Source organism: Talpa occidentalis, unplaced genomic scaffold (genome assembly GCF_014898055.3).
Source record: "Talpa occidentalis isolate TD23 unplaced genomic scaffold, MPIMG_talOcc4v2.1 talOcc4.10, whole genome shotgun sequence".
Lineage (NCBI taxonomy): Eukaryota > Metazoa > Chordata > Mammalia > Eulipotyphla > Talpidae > Talpa > Talpa occidentalis.
Genome location: NW_023600993.1, coordinates 15,007,646 through 15,030,935, shown reverse-complemented (window position 1 = coordinate 15,030,935; position 23,290 = coordinate 15,007,646). Strand labels below are relative to the sequence as shown.

The 23,290-nt window shown below is 37.7% G+C and overlaps 1 protein-coding gene across 2 annotated transcripts in view; it reads right to left on the bottom strand.

Annotated features, from left to right (window-relative positions):
• Nucleotides 1-501: 501 nt before the first annotated feature.
• KCNH8 (potassium voltage-gated channel subfamily H member 8) overlaps nucleotides 502-23,290 on the bottom strand; it is a 246,037-nt gene continuing 223,248 nt past the window's right edge. The window contains exons 13-16 of one of the 2 annotated variants that reach the window (XM_037524877.2): nucleotides 22,525-22,880; nucleotides 20,313-20,419; nucleotides 17,723-17,799; nucleotides 502-2,757 (exon numbers count right to left, since the gene is read on the bottom strand). In XM_037524877.2, coding sequence (XP_037380774.1) covers nucleotides 2,053-2,757; nucleotides 17,723-17,799; nucleotides 20,313-20,419; nucleotides 22,525-22,880 — 1,245 coding nt within the window. In that variant the 3' untranslated portion in view covers nucleotides 502-2,052. The remainder of the gene's footprint in view (nucleotides 2,758-17,722; nucleotides 17,800-20,312; nucleotides 20,420-22,524; nucleotides 22,881-23,290) is intronic. The other variant, XM_054691469.1, reaches the window with a different exon arrangement.

Here is a 23,290-nt window from a genome sequence, read left to right as displayed (position 1 = left end):
TGGAGTGTACTGGGCTATCATTTAAAATGATGTGACTAGGAGTTCAAAAAGATGGCTCCCAGGTATTTGTTTACAAAATGAGGATTATTATAAGCAAACATGTTAATTCTTAAACATGGGTTGGTACATAGTCAGTACTCAAAAACTATCCGTCACTAGCTTTAGTAATAGCAGTGCTGGTTTGCAGGGTACTCAAGAACCATCACCAAATAGTTCCTTTTGAATGGTACTTAGTGATTACATAGGTCAGGATGTGCAAAAGGGGGAATAGAAATGAATTCATTGGCTCTAAAAATGTTCCCTTTGCCTTAATTTTCCCATTCAAGTAGGGAGACATTGAATCTGGGAGGACTGGAAGTAGAAGGCATTGAATCTTGAGTGATAATTGTCCCTCTGCCTCAGAAATTGGTACTGTTTCCATTTCTCTTAGAGAAGTTTATCTTTTCCTTTCTGCCATGCTGGCCTATGTTAGGGGACAAGAGTCACACAACAGAAGTCTTGGTTTGTTTAGATGTCTTTAATGATACATTGTTTATTCGGACTGTTTATGCTTGGTGGTGGAAAATAAGAACAGAAGGTTCTAGAATGTGAATTCAGTGTTTTTTCATCTGGAATGATTAGACCCTAGATGTTCTTAACCATATAATAAAACTTAAGAGAGAGCATTTATGTCACTGCCAAGCCCAGTACCTGGACTTGCATGTTGACTGAGACACAGGGAACTTAAAGAGTGTTAGACTGTGTTCAGCATTCAAGCTGTGTCATCGCTGGTTTTTATTTTCTCCGCAAAATAAACATCAAAACACCTGCTTTGCATAACTTAGAACATTGTTGAGAGTTTTAAAGAAAAGAAATTAAAGTGCTGATCCTATGGGTGCTGGGAGCTCCCGTGTGATGTGACTCTGCAGTTGCTGCTTCCCTGTGGAATCTGCATGGATCCACCGCTGCTTCTAAAAGAAGAGAGGGTAGGAAGGCTTACCCTAGGTTTCCCCCCTCATTTTGAGACCAAGGTGGCTCAATGTATTGTGATCACATATTCCACAGACTAATTTTGGGTTCTTGAACAAGAAAATGTGCCTGGAGGAGGGCCATTCCAACTGGCGCGGCCTGGGGAGTTTGCATTAAGGTCTTGACATCAGTCCATGGTGACTGGGTGGAAACCCTCCCTACCCCCACGCCGGAGCACATGGCCTTGACACTCAGTCCAGATTTTTATTTCATTAATAAAATATGACCTCACTTTTCTTTTGTAATCCAGGAGCGTGAGGATACATTTGTTGCAAACTGCATGCAGCTAAAAGGGGGATTCCTTTTGAAACTATATCCTCTTAATAAATAATTTTTGATCTACTATACATAACAGTAGTGCATTTCTTGTTAAAACGGCAAGCTTGTTTTAAACCAAAATGAAAAGAAAACATTCATTTCTTTATAAATATTTTAAATAGTTTAAATACATATTTCATACCAAGGATATAAAAATAGCCTCTTTTTTGATAAATAAAGACATATTCATTTACATGGCAAATAACGTGCAATAGCTAACCACTGGCCACCAACTCTATTTGACTGATTGTCTAGGAGATGACATGCAGTGATAATTGTCCCTTTGCCTTCACAAAAAGAAAAATAGATCAGCAGGAGCTGGACTTCTGAGGCCAACAGTGCTATGGATATTGTTCAGGAATGACAAACAGGCACTCAGAAAAAAAACCTTTGCTGCATTTCACAAATGCCACCTAGGACAAAACGAATCCACAAATTCTTTGTCTGGGACTTCTAGCTGCTCAGACCCTCAGGGTCTTTGGATTTTTACCAAAGTCTGTCAAACAGACCAGAAGTTAATACCTGTACAGGAAAATGTTTCTATTCTGCTTCTAGGATCTAGAAACTGGTTGCTACAGAATGGAGGTGGTTCTACCTTTCCCTGGCTTCTCACATGCTCTTCTGCAGGATTGCCAGCTCTGCCTCTCCTTCACGCCGACCAGAGGCAAAAAAGGCTGTCATGCAGTGGTGGGTTTGGGACTGGCATTTGTGTCTCGTGCGTTGGTATCATACATTTATGGCTTTAATATCTTTCCCTTCTGCTGTGCTCATGACCACTTCCAGGGGAAGGCTCTCCAGAGGTTTGGTAGTGGTTGCTGCCATTCCTTCTCGGTCCCAAGATCCTGGTAAGTTTTCCAGACTGAAGGAACTCACAGCTCCCTGGCTGAAGCTGCCCTCCTCTGATCTGCTTGGCAGAACCAGGTGCAAAGATGTTTCTGAGGAGGAGCACACAGAGGATGAGAGAGTTGCTGAAATGGACTGCAGAGGCGTCAGCGTGGTATCTGAGTGTGGAGAGATGCACCTTAGAAATTGCACATGACCTTCTTGGACAACCTGGTAGTGGGCAGGTGAATAATCAAGATTTCGAGTACGATAAAGTTCAGGGTCTGCGGGATTTTGCTCATGAGCTCCAGTTTGTTGGGGGCTGTTCCCCACGGAGGAGGGATCCACGCTCCAAATGTCCGAGGTGACGTCGCCATGGCAAAGTTGTGCTTGGGTGTAAGCGGCTCCACCTGCTTGCAAATGTAGGCAAGGTTGGTGTGTACTCCAGGTCATTCTGGTCTGTAAGCTGTCCCTGGAAGGATACATAGAGGGGGTGTGCAGAGAGCAAAATTGGGATGGCTGCTGGGGTGACAGAACATTTTCTAGAAGTTGTATCACGTTTCTCATGTCTCTCCCCAACTGGGAGACCTCCTGAGTCAATGTTGTTACCTGTATGGGTAAAGCAAAGCAAAAGGCAGTAGTTAGAGATGTCTGGTGGTAATTTCAGAGCAGGGGAGCCAGATAGGCTGCTCCAAGTTCCACTCCAGCCAAGCCCATTGGGCACCAGATCTAAAGCCATCCTCATTCAGAGGAAACCTACATAGACACAGATGGCCTGAATTCTTGACCAGAGATTCTGGGGTTCTTGAATAAAATGAGATATGTGGGTGCCCTATCATTTGCATTTCTTAGATGCAGAGTATCTATGGATCCCTTGGAATTAGTGGGATGCACAGCAGTGCACACAAGCAGTGCACCTCAAAACAGTGTGGAGTGGTGGGTGGTGGGTCTGTATGTAAAGTTCTCAGTGCTTACCATCCAGAGCAGATGCCCAGTCAATGGCAGCTTTTCCTTTTGTCATTCTCTGATATCTGTGCTATTACAGGACAGAGACCAACTGGCCTTTAGGGATGGTGATGATGAAAGGAAGAACTCACACCAGATTTGCTGGGGTCCCTTAGTGAACCTGGAACTCATGAAATTATATCCCAAGTTATATGACATGTGCTTTGTTCACTTATAGAGTAAATATGGTATATTAAGGCGACATGACCCCCAAACATTTAAGAACCACTGAGGAGTCTTCATTGTTTGTTTTATATCTAAAATCAGCAATAAAATTTAGCAGAAGATTTATTTTCCTAATAAAACACATCACTTTTTTTTGTGTTCTTTTTAACTATGGAAGATCACCAGGAAGGTTGAATTTGACTTAAATCTGGCTTTTACATTTTTCAAGGTGAGAAAAACCTGTATTTCAGAAGACAGGACACAGAGTATATTTTCTAATCTTTCATTAGATTGAAAACACTAGCCTATGTTGTAATTTTTTTTTGCCTTCATTGTTATGATTGCATTTTGTAAAGGAATTCCTATGACTTGATTTTACTCATGAAACAAAATTCCCATAAATAAGTGGGAAACAACACCAACCAGAAAACACCTCCAAACCAAAAAAGGACAGTTCAGCTTCAGTGATGCCAAACCAAGACTGCTGCTTGGGGCATTTTTGTCATCATTTAAGCATACATTCCCAGTTCATTCAGCAACTTAATTCCGTCCACTTCCTGCAAGTGCATTCTGAAACTAATCCTCCTTGGCAGGCCCATCAGGAGGCAGTACCGCTCAAATCAGGCATTTAAAAAGGGCCAGGAGGAAGATTTTTCATCCTTCAGGCAACCAACTGGTAACACCTGCCTTGGAATTGCCAGGCCAAAACTATTTCTGCCTTGCTGCTAGCGTGCAGCTTCGGGGACTCAACCAAACACTTGTCCAGGCTTTTCAGCTCATCAAAAGCCACCAGACTTTTCTGGTGTCAGAAAGGCAACTCCTAGCCTCACATCTGAGAAGGAGCTAAGATAGGCAGAGCTATATTTCCCACTTGTAAAATGGAGACACTAACCTTCCAGTTAAATGACAGTTTTAAAATTTCCTTATTTCATGAACAAGTTTTTATTCTGGAATTCAAGCCTTTGGAATCAGGTGCTGATCTTGTTGTGGCATTAATAAGGAAAATGTTGCTTAAGAATTGAGATACTATTGCTTACATGGTTAGAATTTGTGAAGAGCAGAGATGATACAAAAGCATAACCTGATGGGTGAAAGTTGCCTGAAATATTAATTCAACATCAAATAAGTTATATGAATGCAGTAATAACAATAGTGGTTTGCAACGAGTAAAATCTGGGATCAGACAATATATTAATGGACATATTTCAAGAATATTTTCTAGCTTTCAAAATAAGTAGATATTTCCCCATGGTTGAAATACCTTTCTGTGGCCATATCTTGATATCGAACTTTCACTGAGCATTTGCCACACTTTGTGGTCATGAGCTTTGGAATCTAGAGTCTTGACTGGCTCCAGGACAACATTTTCAGAAAACAACATTTTCAGAAAGCAAAGTTATCACATCAGCTTGAACTAAAAGGAGCAAAGAGCCCAAGAAAACAGAGTTTTCTTTAGCTCTAGAGGATAATGATCAATTTATCTTAGGGAAGATTTCTGTCATTGTGTCACTGGGACACACCCCTGCATGTCATTAAAGTTACAAGAGGGTATTAATCCCTATTAGGCAAAGGATCTTTCCTTTTAGAAGAACAAAGCCAGCTGTCACGTAGAGAGATGGCATCTCCTGGAGGTGGAGACTCTGGTGACAGCAAAGGTGACAACATACTGCCACAAAATCCTCAGTACAGTTTCACTGCACCTTTATTTACTGCTCCTGCTGGGCTTGCTAACGAAATTCATTCTAGAACATGAAAGACCTTATACTTAATCAAATGTAGAAAGCAAAGAATGCAATGCCTCTACTTTCTATGGGTGCTGAGGCTCAATGCTTTCCCTAACACAGGAAGAAAATGTGGATTTGCTGAGGAAGGGTGCTGGGACTTGTGCAACCTACTTTGACTCAAACAGACTCCATGTTGTCTCGAACTGCCTTGCTGGGAATTCTGGGTGACTTCAAAAAAATTCTTTTTATCAGTGATTAGGAAAGAAACAGGAGACCATTTCTGATGGTTGTTACAAAAGACCCCACACCACAGCTTTCTGCTGGAAGATTCCTATCTGCTTATCCAAAAGTTTCAAAACAAAAGACCCAAGCTTAGACCACTGCCCTATTTAATCCTTTATTTTATTGAAAGATATTTTTATTGATAGGACACTGAATCATAACATTATATAAATTTCAGGTATATATCATTATAAATCAGTATCTGTAAATGCTACACTAAATCCACCACCAAAAGTCCAGTTCTGTCCTTCACCATGCAGTTGACCCCTCATATTACCCCATCCCCTTCTCCCTTCCCTTCTGGGAACCACTGATTTGATTTTACAGTCTAAAACGTCATTTTCCTTTCATTTAATTTATTCGTTGCTTGGTTTCCTTATGTAACATATGTGAGTTAAATCACACAGTATTTTCTTTCTCCAACTGACTTATTTTACTAACCATAATACTCTTTAGATCTGTCCATGCTGTTGCAAGTGGCAGAATTTCATTTTTCTTAATAGCTGAGTAATATTCCATTGTGTACATACATGACATCTTGATCCAATCACATGTCATGGAATACAGGTTGTTTCCAACTCTTGGTTATTGTAAATAATGCTGTGATGAACATGGGAGTGCATATATCTCTTTAAATTACTATTTTTTTATCCTTTGGGTAAATGCCTAGAAGTGGGAAAACTGCTGATCTTTTAAAATTCCCCTAGGCCCTGACCCTGGGACTGGCCTCTGGATGTGGACCCAGGTCATGATCCCTATGCTCAAATAAACATTTTCTTGGTTAATTTATAGTCTAATTATTTCTTGGCCCACAGGGCTACTTTGTGAACAAGACTCTGTGCTCTTAAGGAAATATGTCTTCAAATTACAACTTAAAAGTAGAGTACTGCAGAGCTTGGTCATAAAGACAAAGAAAAAGAAATCATTCAGATCAAATGAGCCCAAGTTTTCCAGTATACCTTGTTGGGAGCCTGCTGTCCTGTCTGCAGCAATAGCTCAACAACTGCTTAAAGCTTGAAATGTTTTCTGTCACTCAAATGACACAGTAGGTATTACAGAGTCCTTCACAAGCCCCAACTCACTTGTCGGTGGCCTCATTGCCCACATTCCTCCTTTGTATCCCTCAGACACCACACAGGGAGATTAACAGCTCATAGCCCCATGGACACCATTCTTGTCAACTGGGGGCTCTTCTCTGCCCCTTTGAATTCTGATCAACTTGTATCATATATGACTATTCCCTCAAGTAGGCTATCAGTTCCTTGAGGGTGAAAACATACATCTTTTAGTTCTCGTATTGCTTTTAATTTTAAAGATTTATTTATTTATGCATATAAGAGCTGGGGTACAGGCCAGAGATGTGGGGGAGCAGGTGGTGGTGAGAGGATTCACCAGAGACAGAGTGGGAAACAGAACAGGCAGACTGACTGAAATACACTGCTGAGGGGAGCAGCGGGCGAGACAGGAAAAGTCTGCTGCGCCGTGTGGGTTGCTCACTGGCCAGCTGGGGATCAAACTTGTGCAGCAGAGGCTGCGGATTGCTTCATAGTGCAGTGCTTAACCCCTTGCACCACCAGGGAGGCCTTTGCTTTTAATTTTGATCTTATTTTATCTCATGATTTGATGGTAAATAGTTGGGTAAAAAGCTGACTAGTATAAAATTATAATGGGGAAAAAATATAACTGGTTCTGTCTTTCTGCTGTAAATATCTATTTTTATTTACTTCTGTTTTACATCATTGCTCATTTTTGTACAATATTTTCTTTCTCCTCTCAGGTGTAGGCCCTGTAAAATTCCCACCACCAGTTCACCTGTGCACTGTCACCATAGTTCCAATAAAGTAAATATATTAAATGTTGATATTATCACTCCTTAAATTTTTTTATATACATTCCCTAAACCAAATCCTTGGGTGTCACCTAGTATTTCAGAGCAGGTGGCATCCCCACCTTTAAGAATCCGTCTTATCTTATTGTGTTCCCTTTGTAATTGTAGAAGTAGGCTCCCTTGGGCCAAGACTTTGGATAGACTTAATTTATCTTATTCCTTTGTCACTTGTACCAGAATGAGTTTAATTTCCATAGGTGGTTTAATTCCCTGGGAAATTTTCCCTTTTTACTGACCCTGGTATCTCACAACCACATGATGAGTGCCAAGTTTCAAATTCAATTAAGTTATTTAGCTGTTTTATCAACTGAAGTTTGGCAAAACTTTTGCAACCCTGGTTGCTATCTTGAATGGCAATTTTAGATGTAACCTAATTATTTCTATTAATTTGATCACAGATAAAGAAACTATAACTTAATATACATCATTTTTAAACTTGTGTGTTCAGTTGTATTTTCTTTATCAATTTTCTCCTCTTCTGCTTCCTCCACCTCCTCTTCATTTTTCTGTAGATAAGGAAACCCATCAGTCTGGAATTTAAAACTGTTGGCCAAACCAATTCACCATCACCATCTGCAGAGCCAATTGTTCACATCCAAGATTTTTCTATCCTTTCCAAAGTCCCAACTGTTAGAAAGAAGAAATGATGAAAACACCATCTGTGCTTCCAAGCGGTTCACTTTTCTATCCCAGGCTCCAGAGCACCTAAAGCTTGGTCCTGTCTCTGTTCTGCAAGCATCATGCATTTATCCACGTAGACCATGAAGAGTTCAGCAGTTTTTCAGGTGATGTATGTATTCTTGTTGACCAACACCTTCCATCACTTATAGAAACACTGTGTGGGAACGGACTTGTCAACTGTCCATGATAATCCACACACTGATCTTTCTATATTATTCAGAAGGGAATCACTGACTGTCACAGTTTCCCTAAATTTCTGCCACATCCAGATCTTCTCAGAACTTCTTTTGGCTTAGAAAGTAATTTTTGCCTACATTTCTGAGTATCTGGTTTTCTCCTCTCATGTTTAATTTGCTCCATTGAGGTGATATTATTTCTTATGCTCCTTTGAGTCAAGAGCTTTGTGGTGAGGATTAAATAATATAATGATGTAAAAGCTTGGTCCCTGTATAACTGGTATTATGTCAGGGCTGCAGATGTCTGGATTTGATAATGCAACACAACACCCCCTAAGCTTAGTTGGAAACTTCTGCAAGGTTGGAATACTAACCTAGGAAATACTTAGCCCAGAGAAATTAAAAGTCAGTTATCTATGTACTTCATCTTCAGCCTCATATTGGAGAAACTATTTATGTTAACATTTTTACATAATTAATATTGGAAGAAACAGAATCTTCAAGTTTTAGCATTTTGCCTTATATGAATCTTTGCCAGAGCAAATTGTAATGACAGTAACTGGAGTCTGAAAAATATTGATTAAGATCCTATAGTTTCAGTCCAAGGTTTGGTAATTGCAGTCAGATAGACTGAGAAATCTCTGTAAAGATAGATTGAGCTAAAATACAACAGTATACAGTGTGGTATTGATTAGTTTTGAATAAGGATTGATTAGTATTGAATAAGCACTGATGTGGGGGTGAAAGGGACAGGTACAACTGCCTTTCCAGTCCTTTATAGTAGCTCAGGCCCCTATACAAATCTTGCCATCTATAAATATTTGTTGAAAGATGAATAATTTAATGACTAGTAAATTGTATGATTAATTTCTCCTGAGTTTCTGTTATTTCCACCTGAACTTAAATAACTTTTACCAATCTCTCCCAAATAACACTACAAGACACAGAAGTCTCACTATACCTCTAGCAGGTAAGAAGAATGTTACATATAATATTGGAAATCCCCATGTATTCAAAATGAGATATTTTGAAACACTGCTATATCATGGTTTAAAGAGTCCATTTGTGATGCTGATAACATAGCATCCCAATAACACCATGTGCAGTTAGTTTTTACCCTGAGATTGTGTGCATTTTGGCACAAAAGCAGATTTGCTGTTCCGGTGTGTCTTTGGATTGTGCATTTTGGGAACAGGAGTGTGAGTTTCATAATGAAAACCACAGTGTGTCTGACAGTACTTTTCATTTCACATAGAAAATAGCTTCCTTCCATCTTATATTATTCATGTTTTACATTTCTCAATCTTGGCTATTAGTATGGTATGATTCATAGACTCAGTATAACTGGAACTTCATTTGATAGACAGAGAAAAAAATGTGATTTACATTTTTGTGTATTTAGTGAGCAGATGGGGAATGCATCTGTTGATATAATCTTCTTAGCTGGAAGAGTTCTTGACCCGTCACTCAAATTTTGCCGAACATGTACACATTTTCCTGCTAGACACAATTTTCCTAAATTCAGGGGTACTAATTACACCAATCCTCTCCCCTTGCCACGAACACATATACATTTTTACAAGCTCCGATTCAGGTAATTAAATGGTCTTTCATTTAATCCTTTGTTATGTTGCTTATTTATCATGAGATTCAGACAAGTTCAATCAAACTCCATAAGCAGGCAAAACAAAAAAGACGATCGGCATAATTTTATCCTTGTGTCTTTTGCTTCACAAAGCATTCAAAAACAAGTGACAGTCTTTTTATCTGTCAGCTAAAATAATAATCATACTCGGCACTTGCATAAATTTCACCCAAATGAAGATCTTAATCCCATTACTAATGAAAGTTGTAAATCTTTGCCTACAGCTGGAGAGACTAGAATGTTGGGAGGTGAAGTGGCTTATCTGAGGTCACACAAGAATAGTACCAAGGGTTTTACTTTTGCAGGTGCATCTGATGCCTCTTAAATTATAATAAGAGAAGAACTACAAGTCTAGCATTACCAATACAAAATGACCAATTAGAGCCTCAAAAGTGATTACTTCAATGGTTTCACTGAATTTTTGCAAGCTTAGTCCTTTGGACACAACTTTAGTACTTTAGCTGTATGATGGCAATCCATTATTTATCAAGCCTGTGATTGCTTTGCTTATCTATTTTTCTGCTTCATTGAGACAAAGATTCATTAGTATCTGAATGGCAGTCAAGTCAAGGGATCTTCTCTGTTATCAGTGAACCCCAAACACAAGAGTTGTACGTAGGTTGTATAGGACAGTGCTTGTCGAGCTTTACTGTAAACAGATATCACTTGGGGATCTTGACCCAAAGTCTACTCAGATTCAGTAGATGAGGGTTGGGGTCTGAAATTCTGGATTTTGAACAAACTCCCACTTGATGTCAATGCTGTTGGTTTATGCTCTCTACAGTCTTCCACGGTTCATATTCTTATGAATCCAGTCCATTTGAATAACTCCCTATGTACTGATTTTTCAGTAAGGGTTTAAAATTTAGTCTAACTTTTATCCTTTCAATTCTTCTGGCAAGTCTATAGTTCAAGTTTTCCATTTGTTTAGATATTTAATCTCTTGGAATATTTTTTAATTCTCAATGTACAAGTTTTGTACCTCCTTGGTTAAGATAATTCCTAAGAATTTTATTGTTTTTGATACTATTGTAAATGGAATTGTACATTTCTCTTTCTGATAGTTTGTTGTATGTGTATAGAAATGCAACCGATTTTTGCATATTGATTATGTATTCTGTAACTTTACTGATTTTTTTTTATTCTAACAGTTTTGGGCTGGAGTCTTTGGGGTTTAGAATCTTTGTGATTGTTGAATCTGCTGTCTTTGTTCTTAGTGACTTCTAGTAGCTGAGGGAGTGACCAAACCTGTCAATGTCCCAAAGGGGAGGAGAGTGTTGAACACCTAGATTTTGGCTAATTAAGAAGCTGGATCTCGGCAGCAACTGGGAAAGCAGATAGTCGGAGCTGTTCCAGAGAGAAACCGGGAGATGGACATTTTTGCTTGCTCCCTTTGTGTGGCACGTATGGGCCTGGGGAACACAGCCACGGGGGTGCGCCTGTGCACATTTAAAGACAGCTTCTTTGCTTGCTACAGACCCTCTTGGTTTTCAAAGCTAGGTATATGGGGGGCCCAATAGGAACCTTAAAAGTTGGGACATGCTGCATATGTGGTCCAAACCCTCTGCTCTTCTGGGAGAGGCTGGGAGTTCAGGGTTCTCTCCTGAATGTATGGCCATGTGCCAGGGTAGAGTGGATGTCAAGAGTATGTCTCAGCATCACCTACCACTTCCGTTTGGGTATTTTCTTATTTGCCTAATATGTAGGAGTCACTCAGCTAGTTTTACTGTATTGTGTCTCCAGGGAGTTGTTCTGTATGTAGCCATTTATTTGGTGCATCTGTGGGAGGAGGGAAATTCAGGAGCTTCCTAGCATTTGTAGCATTTATTATTTAGTGCATTTTAATCCACTGTATTTTTTTATTCATTGTATTTCTTATCATTACTAAAATGCAAATTAGCCAGTCTTTGGCTAGTGGGAGACTGTTCTTATTGGCTACTGAGTTTTCTTGACATGTGCTAGTAGTGTTTGATGAGTTTTTTGCTGACTGGTATACTAAGGTGTTCCACACTTATGTGCAGCTTATGTCCTTGAAATGGAAAAAACTTTGGTTTCTTTTAGTGGGAAATTCTATTTCAAAAGCACATTGAGGCAGAGATATTCACTGCCATTTTCTGTTGTAAGAGATGTTTGTGTGAATATAATACCAACTAGGTTCACCCTAGTATTGCTAATTCTGTTTCAGGATTATAGTGTTTTTACTTTACATTTGTATTCCTTTATTCTGCAGTGTGAATTCTGATTATTGAGGTACAGAAGATGATAGAATTAGGATATCCCATAATCATTCATTTGCTTCATTCCTGATTATACACACACAATAGTTTAGCCATATCAATACTACAATTTTCAAATTATGATAAATGAAAACATTTAGAAATTCATATTCTGTTCTTCCAATTCCTCCCTTTTTAATGGCTCTGTTATATTCACATCGTCAGGGTATATGGCCTGGGCAACTGACACTCTCTGCACTTTACCTTTCATTTAGACTTGGTGCTATAAGTAAGTATATACTTAATGCAGATGAATTTGTTCTACGGCAATGTCCTTCAGGTCATCTTGGTTTTCTGAATCTTGTTCTCTAGTACTTTCTTCAGGAAATGAATATAGGAAGAATCTTCCCTGAATTGTTTCATGTTCATAACAGTTTGCACCTTGGTAGTCATTTTTCCTGGATATACCATTCTTAATGTAGCCTATATGCCATTAAATGATAGCATATAATAGAAAATAATAAAATAAATGCTCTTATTTATTTTGGTGTATGTCACTCCCTCTTCATGAATAAACTGTTGCTGTTTAAAGATCTAGTGATAATTGATTTTTCCCTTATAAGTCCTTTATAAGATATTATTCTGGGTAGGTACTACTACTCAAATATTTTTTTTTAAAAAAGATTTATTTATTTATTTATTTATTTATTTATTTATTTATTTATTTATTTATATAAGCACTGGGTACAGTCAGAAGTGGAGGAGGGTGAAAGAATTCACCAGAGCCAGAGCAGGGAGCAGAACAGGCAGATGGACAAAGTACACTGCTGAGGGGAGCAGCGGGCGGTAGGAGAGGTTTGTGTGCCATGTGGGACCCTCGCCGGCGGCTGGGAATCGAACCGGCGCTGCAGAGGCTGCAGGCAGCTTCGCAACCCAGCGTTCAACCGCTGCGCCACTGGGGAGGCCCTACTCAAATATTTTTAAGTATAGTAATTTAAAGTAATTTCACTACAGTTTTTTTTTTTATATGTAGTTTCAATTGCTTTTTTTTGGGGGGGGAATTTCAGGACATTTTTATTGGATTATTGTTTTTCAGTGTTTGATTGGTATCTCAAACTTGGTTTTCTTTAATTTTGAAAAAATACCCCCAAAATATTTTTACTTGAAAAAACCCAATTTTCACCAATTATTTTCTTTACCTTGGGTTATTATAAATTCCAACGATCCATTCTTAACTACTCTAAGTCAAAATCCAAAAAAAAATCAAAGCGATAATTCCTATTTGAATGAATGCAACTTGAATCCTTCATTCTAGCAATGAACACCACAGTGAGAAAGATCTGACCCAGTAAGGTCTACCAGGAAGTCATCATGGGCCGTGGTACTTAAAGTTTATTCCAGGGTTCTAGAAAGAGCTCTCTTCTAGGCACTGATAAGACACCTCCCCCAGCTCAAGCTTTTTTGGTGAAGATTTTTGCTTCATTGGTTTGAAACAAAAGCCACATTTCCCTAATAAACTATTTAAGAAATGCTATTCGACAGAGATGACTTCATCTCCAAGGCTGATGAAATTCAGTTTAGAATGTGAACTTGCAGTTCATCGGGTGAAGTCAGCACAGGACTCTAGCAACAGTCTCTTGTTTCCAATGATCACATCTGATTAAAATATACTCGTAAAAGTCCGTAAATTACCAGTGGATATGCTCTTTTGTCTCTTCTTCATACTCTTATCATTTAATTTGCTACAAATTACTCCTTTTTAATTTTAGATTTTGAAATGCTAACGTGAAATAACCATCAGTGGGAAAGCTATATGTCTCTCGGATAAGCATGTAGTATGTTTTATTTGACGTTTTTGAAAAACCCTTCTAGAATTATCCATGGTTGAATCAAATCTCAAATTTAAGTATATGTGAACCAAAGTCTGGCTGTGAGCTTCTGATATTTCACAAGGAAATCTTTTCAGGACACATTAATGATGGTCTGCTCTGAAAGCAAAACCAAGCAGGGATTCAGAATAGCTTCAACTAAAGGGAAGGTAAGAATTTTAGAGAACATCTGAGATTGGCTATTCCTTAGCTTCCCATATTGTTTCAAGATGTGTTAATGGGAAACAAAATGTTAATAGTCACTTTTCATTAAAGTAATGTACAAGCAAGTATATTTGGTCTATAGCTTAAAAAGGGAACTTGGTTTCTTTACTATAAGATTTCAGCGTCTTACTATGCTAATGACCAATGTGCATCTCTAAGAATATGAATTATCTTTAAGCAAAAATGCCAGATGTAGTTAGCCACAGATGAATTATTCTCTAAATTTTAATTTTAAATCACTTGGAAAAGAAGAAAAATGTTTAAATATTATATATGTTTTTCAAATTATACCAAGTAGAGAATATTTGTCCTTTAGTCATAATGCCATTTTCCTAAGCAAGCATTATAGGTGGTTTTTGTTTTTTTTTTTTTTTTTGTGAGCCACCAGGGGAGGCCCCATTACAGGTGTTTTGAACAAATCTCACAAGAAGAGTATTTGATAATCTAAGAAACTCACAATTAATAAGTGTTAATTATCAGGCATGAATAAATAGAAAATGAGTAGTAAAAGAGAAGTCACAAGTCAAACTATATTAATAATAACAATAAAGATGAATACATTTAAGCAATCTAGTCAAAAGGCAAAGGCTGACAGACTAAATTTAAAATATCAGGATACAACTATGTGCAGTTGTATGATTCTGTTTATATGAAATGCCCAGAATAGGAAAATCTGTAGGCACAGAATGTAGATTAATGATTGCCTCAGGCTGGGCAGGAATTAGGAGTGATGTCTATAGAATTCTTTGTTGGGTAATGAAATATTTTAAAATTGATTATGGTGATGAAAGCACAACTGTAAATATACTAAAAGTCTTTAAACTCTACACTTTTAAGTGGATGAATTATATATGTTAATTATATCTCAATGAAGTTGTTAAAAAAAGGGAGTTAATACATGAGACACCAGACTTCTTTCTTAAAAAAGTCAATGTAATTTGTTACTACAAAGCTAATTTTTGTTTAGGCATGTTACACATTTATTCTCCTTCATATAGTCAAGACTCAAGGTGGCTTAATATTAACTGGCTCCTTTGTGTTCATACAAAACAAAATGCTAAAGAATGTCAATCCGCATTCAATCCAATCTGATAAGCAAGGCTGATTTAATGAACTACCATCATCCTCAATTTTGAAAATGAAGACTTGCCTAAGATTATCTTTCCACTAAGCTTGGCAGGTTCTTTTCTGCCTATTTTTATCATAATTTTAGCATTTAGATGTTTAGCGTAATATCAGGCAATACTTAAGCATTGCTAACAGTGGCATACTGGGTGACTTTGCCCTTCAATCGTCAAGTCTTAACCCAATAACTATTCTTTAAATTAATACAGAAGCACCTAGGATATATGGAAATATAAACATTTCCCCCTACTATTTTGTTTTCTAATTTTACACTGAGCACCCTCATAGCAAAAGGAGTCCCTTTGATGAAAATGCTTATTTTCATGATCAGGTATGATCCCCGTGAGTTCATTCACTTTCATTTTTTCCATTAGCATTGCCTAATTCTCCTGTCACTCTGTGCTGGGTGCTCTTAGGTAGCAGAAAGGTGCTAACCTGAGTTATCTTTTGTTAAAAAGGAGCATAACTTTGTCTGAAGGGGCAATGAGCATTTGACCACTTATTAAGGGACGATATTACATTCAGTGCTTTAGATATGGTCTTTCTAAAAATCTATCATAGATATCACTATAGTCATTTACTAGAGGAAAAATCTGCACGTAGGGAAGGCGAACATCTTGCTGAAGTTCCAGAATTAATTTTATGAAAAGGATGAAAAGGGATAAAAGTGTCTGTCTCCAAAGCCTGTTCTCTTGCTCTACCAGCATGTTTTACGCCTCACACATGCTGTGACTGAGCAGGCAGCTTCCCTCAGGAGGCTTTGCCACCATGTCTTTCTGGGTCAGCCAGATTTCAAAAGCAAGAAACCATTCTCTTACCTGAAACCCTTTCAGAAATAAAGCATTTGACTTACGCAGCCACGGCCCCACAGTGACGTTTTGTTGTTATTTTAAAAACAATTTCTGTAGAGTTTCACTGTTTCTTCTCTGCTGTCAAGCAGTGGCAGTGTTTTCAGAAGGGTTCTAACATTAGCAGCTGGCCTACATCTTTTCAACTCTCTAACTGTTCTGTGAATGTAGGTTATTACCCATGTTATGCTGTTTCTGAGTTTTTGTTATATATTTAGCCAACTGATTATGAAATCTACACATCAGTGAACAATTTCTTTACATCTTAAATGTTTGAGCAAGTTTCAGCATGGGGGGTCCTGCATTGTTCCCTCAATGCTTTACGTAGTGTCCCCTGGTCTGCCCAACATGCCTGACACAGATTGAGGATTGACTTCTAGGTGGTGGTTAGTGTCATGTAGCACATCTCACATTTATTGTTCATTCTTCTTTTGCTTCCTACTCACCAAAGAATAGATCAAATAAAGAATAGAACAATCAAATGATCACAGATGTGAATAGCAGGACATAGAAGAAAAGGAAGATTTGGAGGAGGGGCTATATAAATAACATTACTTTCTAAGCGATAAGAGGAAAAAAGAAGTAGGAGGTTAGAAAAGGCATAATTTTACCGTTTGTATTTTTATTCTGCCTGTTTTAGTAGGTTTCAGTATACCATCCAAAGGGTAAAGGCTGGGTGTAAATTAAATTGTATGTAAAGGGTAAGCTTTTTCTATTAAGCTTCAACCATGAAGAGATCAGATACTTTGCTATAAGGAAAACCCAATTCTTTGGGGAAGGGTAATTGGACCATTGCTATTTTCTCTTGCCTCTCCTATTTTAATATATGACAAGACAAAAAGTTTCATGTCATCTCACTAGAAAAATAATCATGACTACAGAAACACACTGGGAAAATGTTTTGTTTTTTGAGTGGTTATCTGTTTTAACACGTCAACCAGTGGTTAATATGGTCAAAAGAAAATCATGTAGTGTGGGGATTTATAGCTGTAACTTGGAAAAACTACTTAAAATCCAAAAAGTGAAAATATAAACACTTTCTTTTCACTGAATAATCACGCTCTTGTATTTGAGCTAAGATATGCTGGTCAATCAGCTCTTAAACGATGAAATGGTCTCAAATGTGGGGGGAAAGATGGTAGTAGCTGAGAACAATGTATGGAAAGAAATGATTCAATATCAGGTTAATATCAAGTGCTCCAACAGGGTGTTTAGTTTGTTTTGTGATGGACTTTTAATAAGAGGTTACTTGGGTGGGTCCAAGTCTTTGTGATTTAAGACTTTCAATCCAATTCAAAGGATCAGACAAAGACAAACTATAACACTGAATGACCCTTGAAAGCAGATCTGAGACATTTGGGGGGAGGACATGAACAAATGAAAAAGCACTAATTAAACCAAATATCAATAATACATAATTATAGCAATTATCATTTACTTGGGGCTTACTTTATGCTAATTGATTTACTTCTACTATCTCACTTAATTTCACAATGGACCATAAGGCAATTATTATCCCCTACTTACACATGGGGGGGGGGATAGAGCTTGAGAGAAGGTAAGTGGCTAATCAGAGGTCACATAACTAAAAGAAGGTTGATGAGAATTCATCCACAGTGGTCTGACACTACAGTGTGAATGTTCAATGACTGTAATTACACTACTTCTGCTGGTATAATTTCTTCTCACCACTCCAGCCTGACCAAGGAAAGAGAAAATGCCATACCTCACTGTTGAGTTTGTTTATCTGCTGCTTGGTCTCCTCTGCTTTGATGAAGAGAACAGCAGCTCCAACCTCAGGGTCTGAAAAATGGTACATGCAGAGAATGAGTCCTTGATGAATTAACCTTACATTTGAGGATTACGTCAATAGGGATAGGGAAAGAGGCCTAAGTCTTTAATTTTAACTTTTCCTGACATCTGTGCATCATAGGTCTTGTCTCTCTGGCAAGTTTCTGGAGCTCCTCTGGCTGGTATTTGATACACTTTGGAACCAGGAACACATCATGGTGGGGACCATGGCCATAGAGTGATTGGATGTGTTTATGATAAATTTCCCCTTCCCTTGGACACAATCACCACCACCTTCCAAGATGGCACATTTCCTCTTCATTGACCATTCTCTCAAATATATCACAGCTAGTGCCCAAGACATAGAAAAGGGATGTTCTTTTCCTCCTCTTTTTAATTTCCAAATATTGATTCCTGTGCCCGCAAGAGCATTTTCCTCCCACGTCTATTTCAGGTGCTAATGCCCACGGCAGGTTTTCTGTCTCTTACTGTGTTGCTCTAAATGGTAATTTCTCCCATTTCCTGGTTCTCTCATCTCTACTTTTTTCTTTCTTACTCCTCCAAGTACATGTATTTCTATTAGGGACAAAAGTAGAGGTGAGTCACTGTTAGCTGGAGTGGAATTTGATTTCACTTATCTATTCATATCATTAATACGTTATAGTTATCTATTGATATCATTAATTCATATCATATCATTAATGGTCATGATATGACCATTCTGATGTCTTAATTCTGGTTAATTACAGGTAGAAAACTTGTTTGTGGAAGAAAATTTCACTTAAAACAAGCTGAAGTGGCAGAGTACTAAGAGCTCATTTTGCAGATAAATTTTGTAAAGTTAATCCATTCTTTCAACAGATGATTAGAGATCACATACAATAGACTAGACCTCATTTAGTGAAGACAACAGTGAGTAGAGAAAATATATGACTCTTGTGGAGCTTAGAGTCCAGCAGGGAAGAGAGACATTAAAAGAGAAATTTAAAGAGTTTGGATTTCATTCTAAGAGCAATAGGTAGCCACCTCAGGGTTTTACACATAGGAGTAGAGTAATAAGAATACATTTGCATTTTTTTAAAAGTTCACTCTGTAAGGAGAACAGTGTGAGACCAGAGGCTTAGGAACAATACAGGCAAGAGATGACTGTGGCAAGGAAAAGGATGGTATCAGTAAAGTAGAAAGTCCTAAACACAATAGAGATATTTAGGAGATGAAGTCAAGAAGAATTGTTGCTTCAGTGGATGAGTATAGGGGTAAACATTGGGAATAGGGAGAAGAAGAAGCTAAAGGGATGATGGGATAAAAAATAAGCAGATGGACATTGTGAGGTTCTGTGCATTGTCTCCAGGTTCCAGTGATCCAGCAAGGACAAACCTCCAATGGGGACCCTCCACCAATGTTCAGAGTAGGTGCTAGCACCAGTTTGATTATAACCATGATTTCTGTGCTCCTTGCCACAACAGAATACTATTAACACATGTAAGTCATTTGAATTAGGGTATCAGGGTTGTTGACTGACATCAGTACCCATCTCTCCCTGCTCACCTCCCTTTGTCAACTCCATCAAGGATCTGGGAAGAAGGATTGTTGATGAAGATGGAATACTGGTAACTTACCAAATGGAGATATATGCCCAGATCTATATATTTAAAAGTCTTTCTTGGGCTTGTCTTTGTCTAAGGAGGGACTTTCTAATTAGCAGTAGATCCTGGCCCAAGGATCTCAGAGCTGGATAGGAAGGGTAGTAGAGAGTCACTGGGCATTGAATGCCTTATATCCGGTAGTTTGCTGGTATTTGTTTAGATTGCCTATATCTACTTAATACACTTGTCCATTATTCTCTGTCAACTGTGGGTGTATCTTTTTAAAAATTCCTCTGCCATTTCTGCCCTTCATCATGTTGGCAGATTCATCACTTCATCACTGTCCATTCTATGGGATGAAAAGGAGAGGCAGAAACCTGAACTAGATTTGGGGGTACTCTTACATTAATTCACCATCACTAGACATAAATGCTTCATAAAGGTCATCATCATTTCCAACACTCTTACATCCTCCTGAAATTGCTTATCCTCTGACAAACTGCAAGTACATAACCACTTAGCAAATAAATTGGCTAAATATAACCAATTTTCCTATAGTGCACCACCAACACAACATTTCCTCTCGTAATACTGTTTTTGTGGATTTGTCTGCATTTATCATAGGAAAACATGGTTACCCTGTGATAAATAGCAGAAATTTCAGTCTCTTGTTACAGTATTTACCTGGGCTGGCAAAAGGCAGGGCATTTAGCCTGGGCAGAGAATCAATTACAAATGATGTCATAATAATGGACAGATGGCACAGACTCAAGTTAAATTATTCCATGGCATTGGTAAAGTTCTTTCTCAAGGAGAATATTCTGAGAATGGGAAGGCAAAAAAAAAAACCCCAAAACAAAAACAAACAACAACTATGCCAAGCACTATAAGTTGAAGAGAAATAGCACCCCCTGAGAGAAGATTAAATATAGATGTTACCTCCAAGAGGAGGAGAAATTCTGGACTCTGGCCTGATTCGTTCAGATCCAAAGTCAAAAGTCTGACTTTCTTCACTGCTGTTTCCATCTTCAATTCCATCAACAATCCTATTTAAAGTAAAGGAAATTGGTTAGTTGTGCATTTATAATCATAGATAACAGTATTTCCAGAAGATAAAATATATTGCACTGAGCTTCTAAATTCTGGATATTCTAAAACTATTCAATACACATGGTAGCCATTAACCTTTTTTGGCTATTTGGGACCAGATACACGGCTAATAATGCAAACAAGTTGAGATGTGCCATAAGTGTAAAATACATACTGCAGTTTTAAGATTTTAGTAAAAGATGAGTTTACATTTGAAATAACATTTGGGGCATATTGAATCAAATATAAAATATATTACTAAAATAAATTTCACTTGCATTTTTTTTATTTAAAAAATGTGATTATTAGAAAATTCAAAATTACATATGTGGCTCACAATTTTATCCCACACTATATTTGTATTGAATAGAAATACTTTATTCTCAGATTCAAAATCTTACACTATAAAAATCCTCTTATCTAAATTTATATTAAGTCACTAATCTACCCAGAATGAAACTGTTTTAAGCTCATGACTATATCAAAACAGAAAATAAGCTTGATGCAATCTTCACTCTTTGCTTAGACAAAACTCTGAAGTGAGAGCTGAAGAATCACATGTAAATTACTGTTAGGACTTGGCTAGTTTTCTTTCCTTAGTAAAAATGTATTACCCACTCATATTAAAAAAGACAAGTCTATTGTAGACGATGTAAGCATAAAGATAACAAAAATCAGAAAATACTAACAAAATCTTTTTTTATGTGTAAAAAATGTTTTTCAAGTGCAGCATCAGTTTTACACAAACCTTTCTTTTCCAGCTGTGCTACATTTTCCTCCTGTATAAAATTTATTGTTTATCATGTTAGTGGAAATTTAGGAGGAAGAGTTAAGCAATGCTTTCAAATTACCATCTTCAAATGAATTCCTGAACATTTATTGTCCACCTACTTTTACTAAGTTTGTTTATTTATTTCTTACTGTTATCTCTGAATGGATAAATTGTGTTCTTTAAGTGAATAATTAATATGTAGTCTATCAGAAAGACCACTTGCCTTACAATTAGAAAAATAAAATTGAATCCTGATTTCAGAACCTAATTTCCGAGATTTTGGACAAAATACTTAACCTTCAAGTTTTACTTAAGACAATTTTATGGCAGAGTTCATATGAGCTACTTTATAGAATTCCTGAGAAGATTAAAAGAAATAGTGCATGTGAAATGACCTGGCAGAGGACATGAAACATAGTACTCAATATGGTTTTTCTTGTTTCTGCTTATCATTGTTATGCATCATGCCTACTCCTTTTATGTTGTCTAAGTCAGATTATTTTACCTACTCTGTCATCTTTAGTTGATTCGAAGTGAATTTTTAGATGTTAAAAACAAAGTCATGTCACGTTACCTACAGAAAAGACCAAAAATAGAACTGAGCTTCAGTCATCTATAGTGATGAATTAGATAGTATGGAACATGAAAATTAGCTCTTCATTTCCTTCATAATTTCAACCCATTGCTCCATAAAACGTTTGAAAGATCAGGCATTGAGGGGACAGCATTGATGCTATCTCTTTTATTTTTATTTTATTTAAAAAAATATTTACTTATTTATGCATACAAGAACTGGGGTGTAGGCCAGAGCTGCAGAGTGATTCACCAGAGACAGAACAGGAGGATCTACTGAAATACACTGCTGAGGGGAGCAGCAGGCGATGCAGGAGAGGTCTGCTATGCCATGTGGGTTATCTCCCTGGCTGGAGAACGAACTCATGTTGCAGTGGCTGGCAATAGCTTACTAGCACTGTGTCTTTAACCCCTGCCCCACCAGGGAGGCCCCTATCTCTTTTATTTTTATTTAAAATGTTAAAATTGCAATGTGAAAATATACATTTATAACAGGTAGAGCTAAATAGATGGAAGGAGTTGAGAGGGAATTCTGAACATTTAATGGAGACTTTTGAGATTATGACTAAAACTATTCTCAGACCACACATATTTTCCTCAGAGTCAAAAATTGTGCACAAAATTGAGGAAAGCTGAAAATTTGCAGAAGACTGACAAATAATTTACTAGCAGTTATTTTTCCTCAGGAAGACCTACATGATATGAATTCTTCCTTACCTTGGGCTGAGGTCTGGGGGTCCGGCACTATTCAAAGTTGAAAGCTGCAATTTCAAGTTCTTCTCTTTCTTTTTACCATGCTGAGGAGGGTCTGTTTCCTGTTTCGTTTTGGGAGAATTTGAACTGGAGACTCTAATCGGTGAATGAAATGGCACTGTTCCCGAGGCTAGCTGCTTTAAACTTAGGCCAAGATAGCTTTTATTGCTTCCAACCTTCTTGTTGCGTGAAGAGGATCCCCTGGTGTAGATGGGAGAAAGAGAAGCTGTCTCTTCTTCTTCTGCCTCCTCTTCCTCTTCCTCATCTTCCACAATGGATGGGAGTCTCTTGTTGATGCTGCCATTTCCCTTGGACTCCGACTAAATCAGTGGGTAACGCAGATTAGTACAGACTGCAGAAACCACCTGAGAGGTAGATCACTCTTGCAGGTGACCCCATCTGAACAAAGTCAAATCCCCTAGAGACTTCTCATTAAAACTGAAAACTTGATACTATTTATGTAGGTGTTAAAAGTCTCCCCATTTCTGATCTTCCTCATGTTTAGCCTCTTTTTTCCTAGTGAAAACCCTTCTCTTGATCTTGTAAACTCTCTTGGTGGACAGCTGGAGGAAAGGTTCATTTTCCCTAGTTTGCATCTAATTTTTAACCAGACTATCACTTGTCATAGTAGATGATGAGATGCTCTTAGGACTAAAATCATTTCAAATTTTAATGGAAGAAGTGGGCCTAGCTGTTTTGAAGTTACCAGCTCTTCAGTGGAACAGCCAGC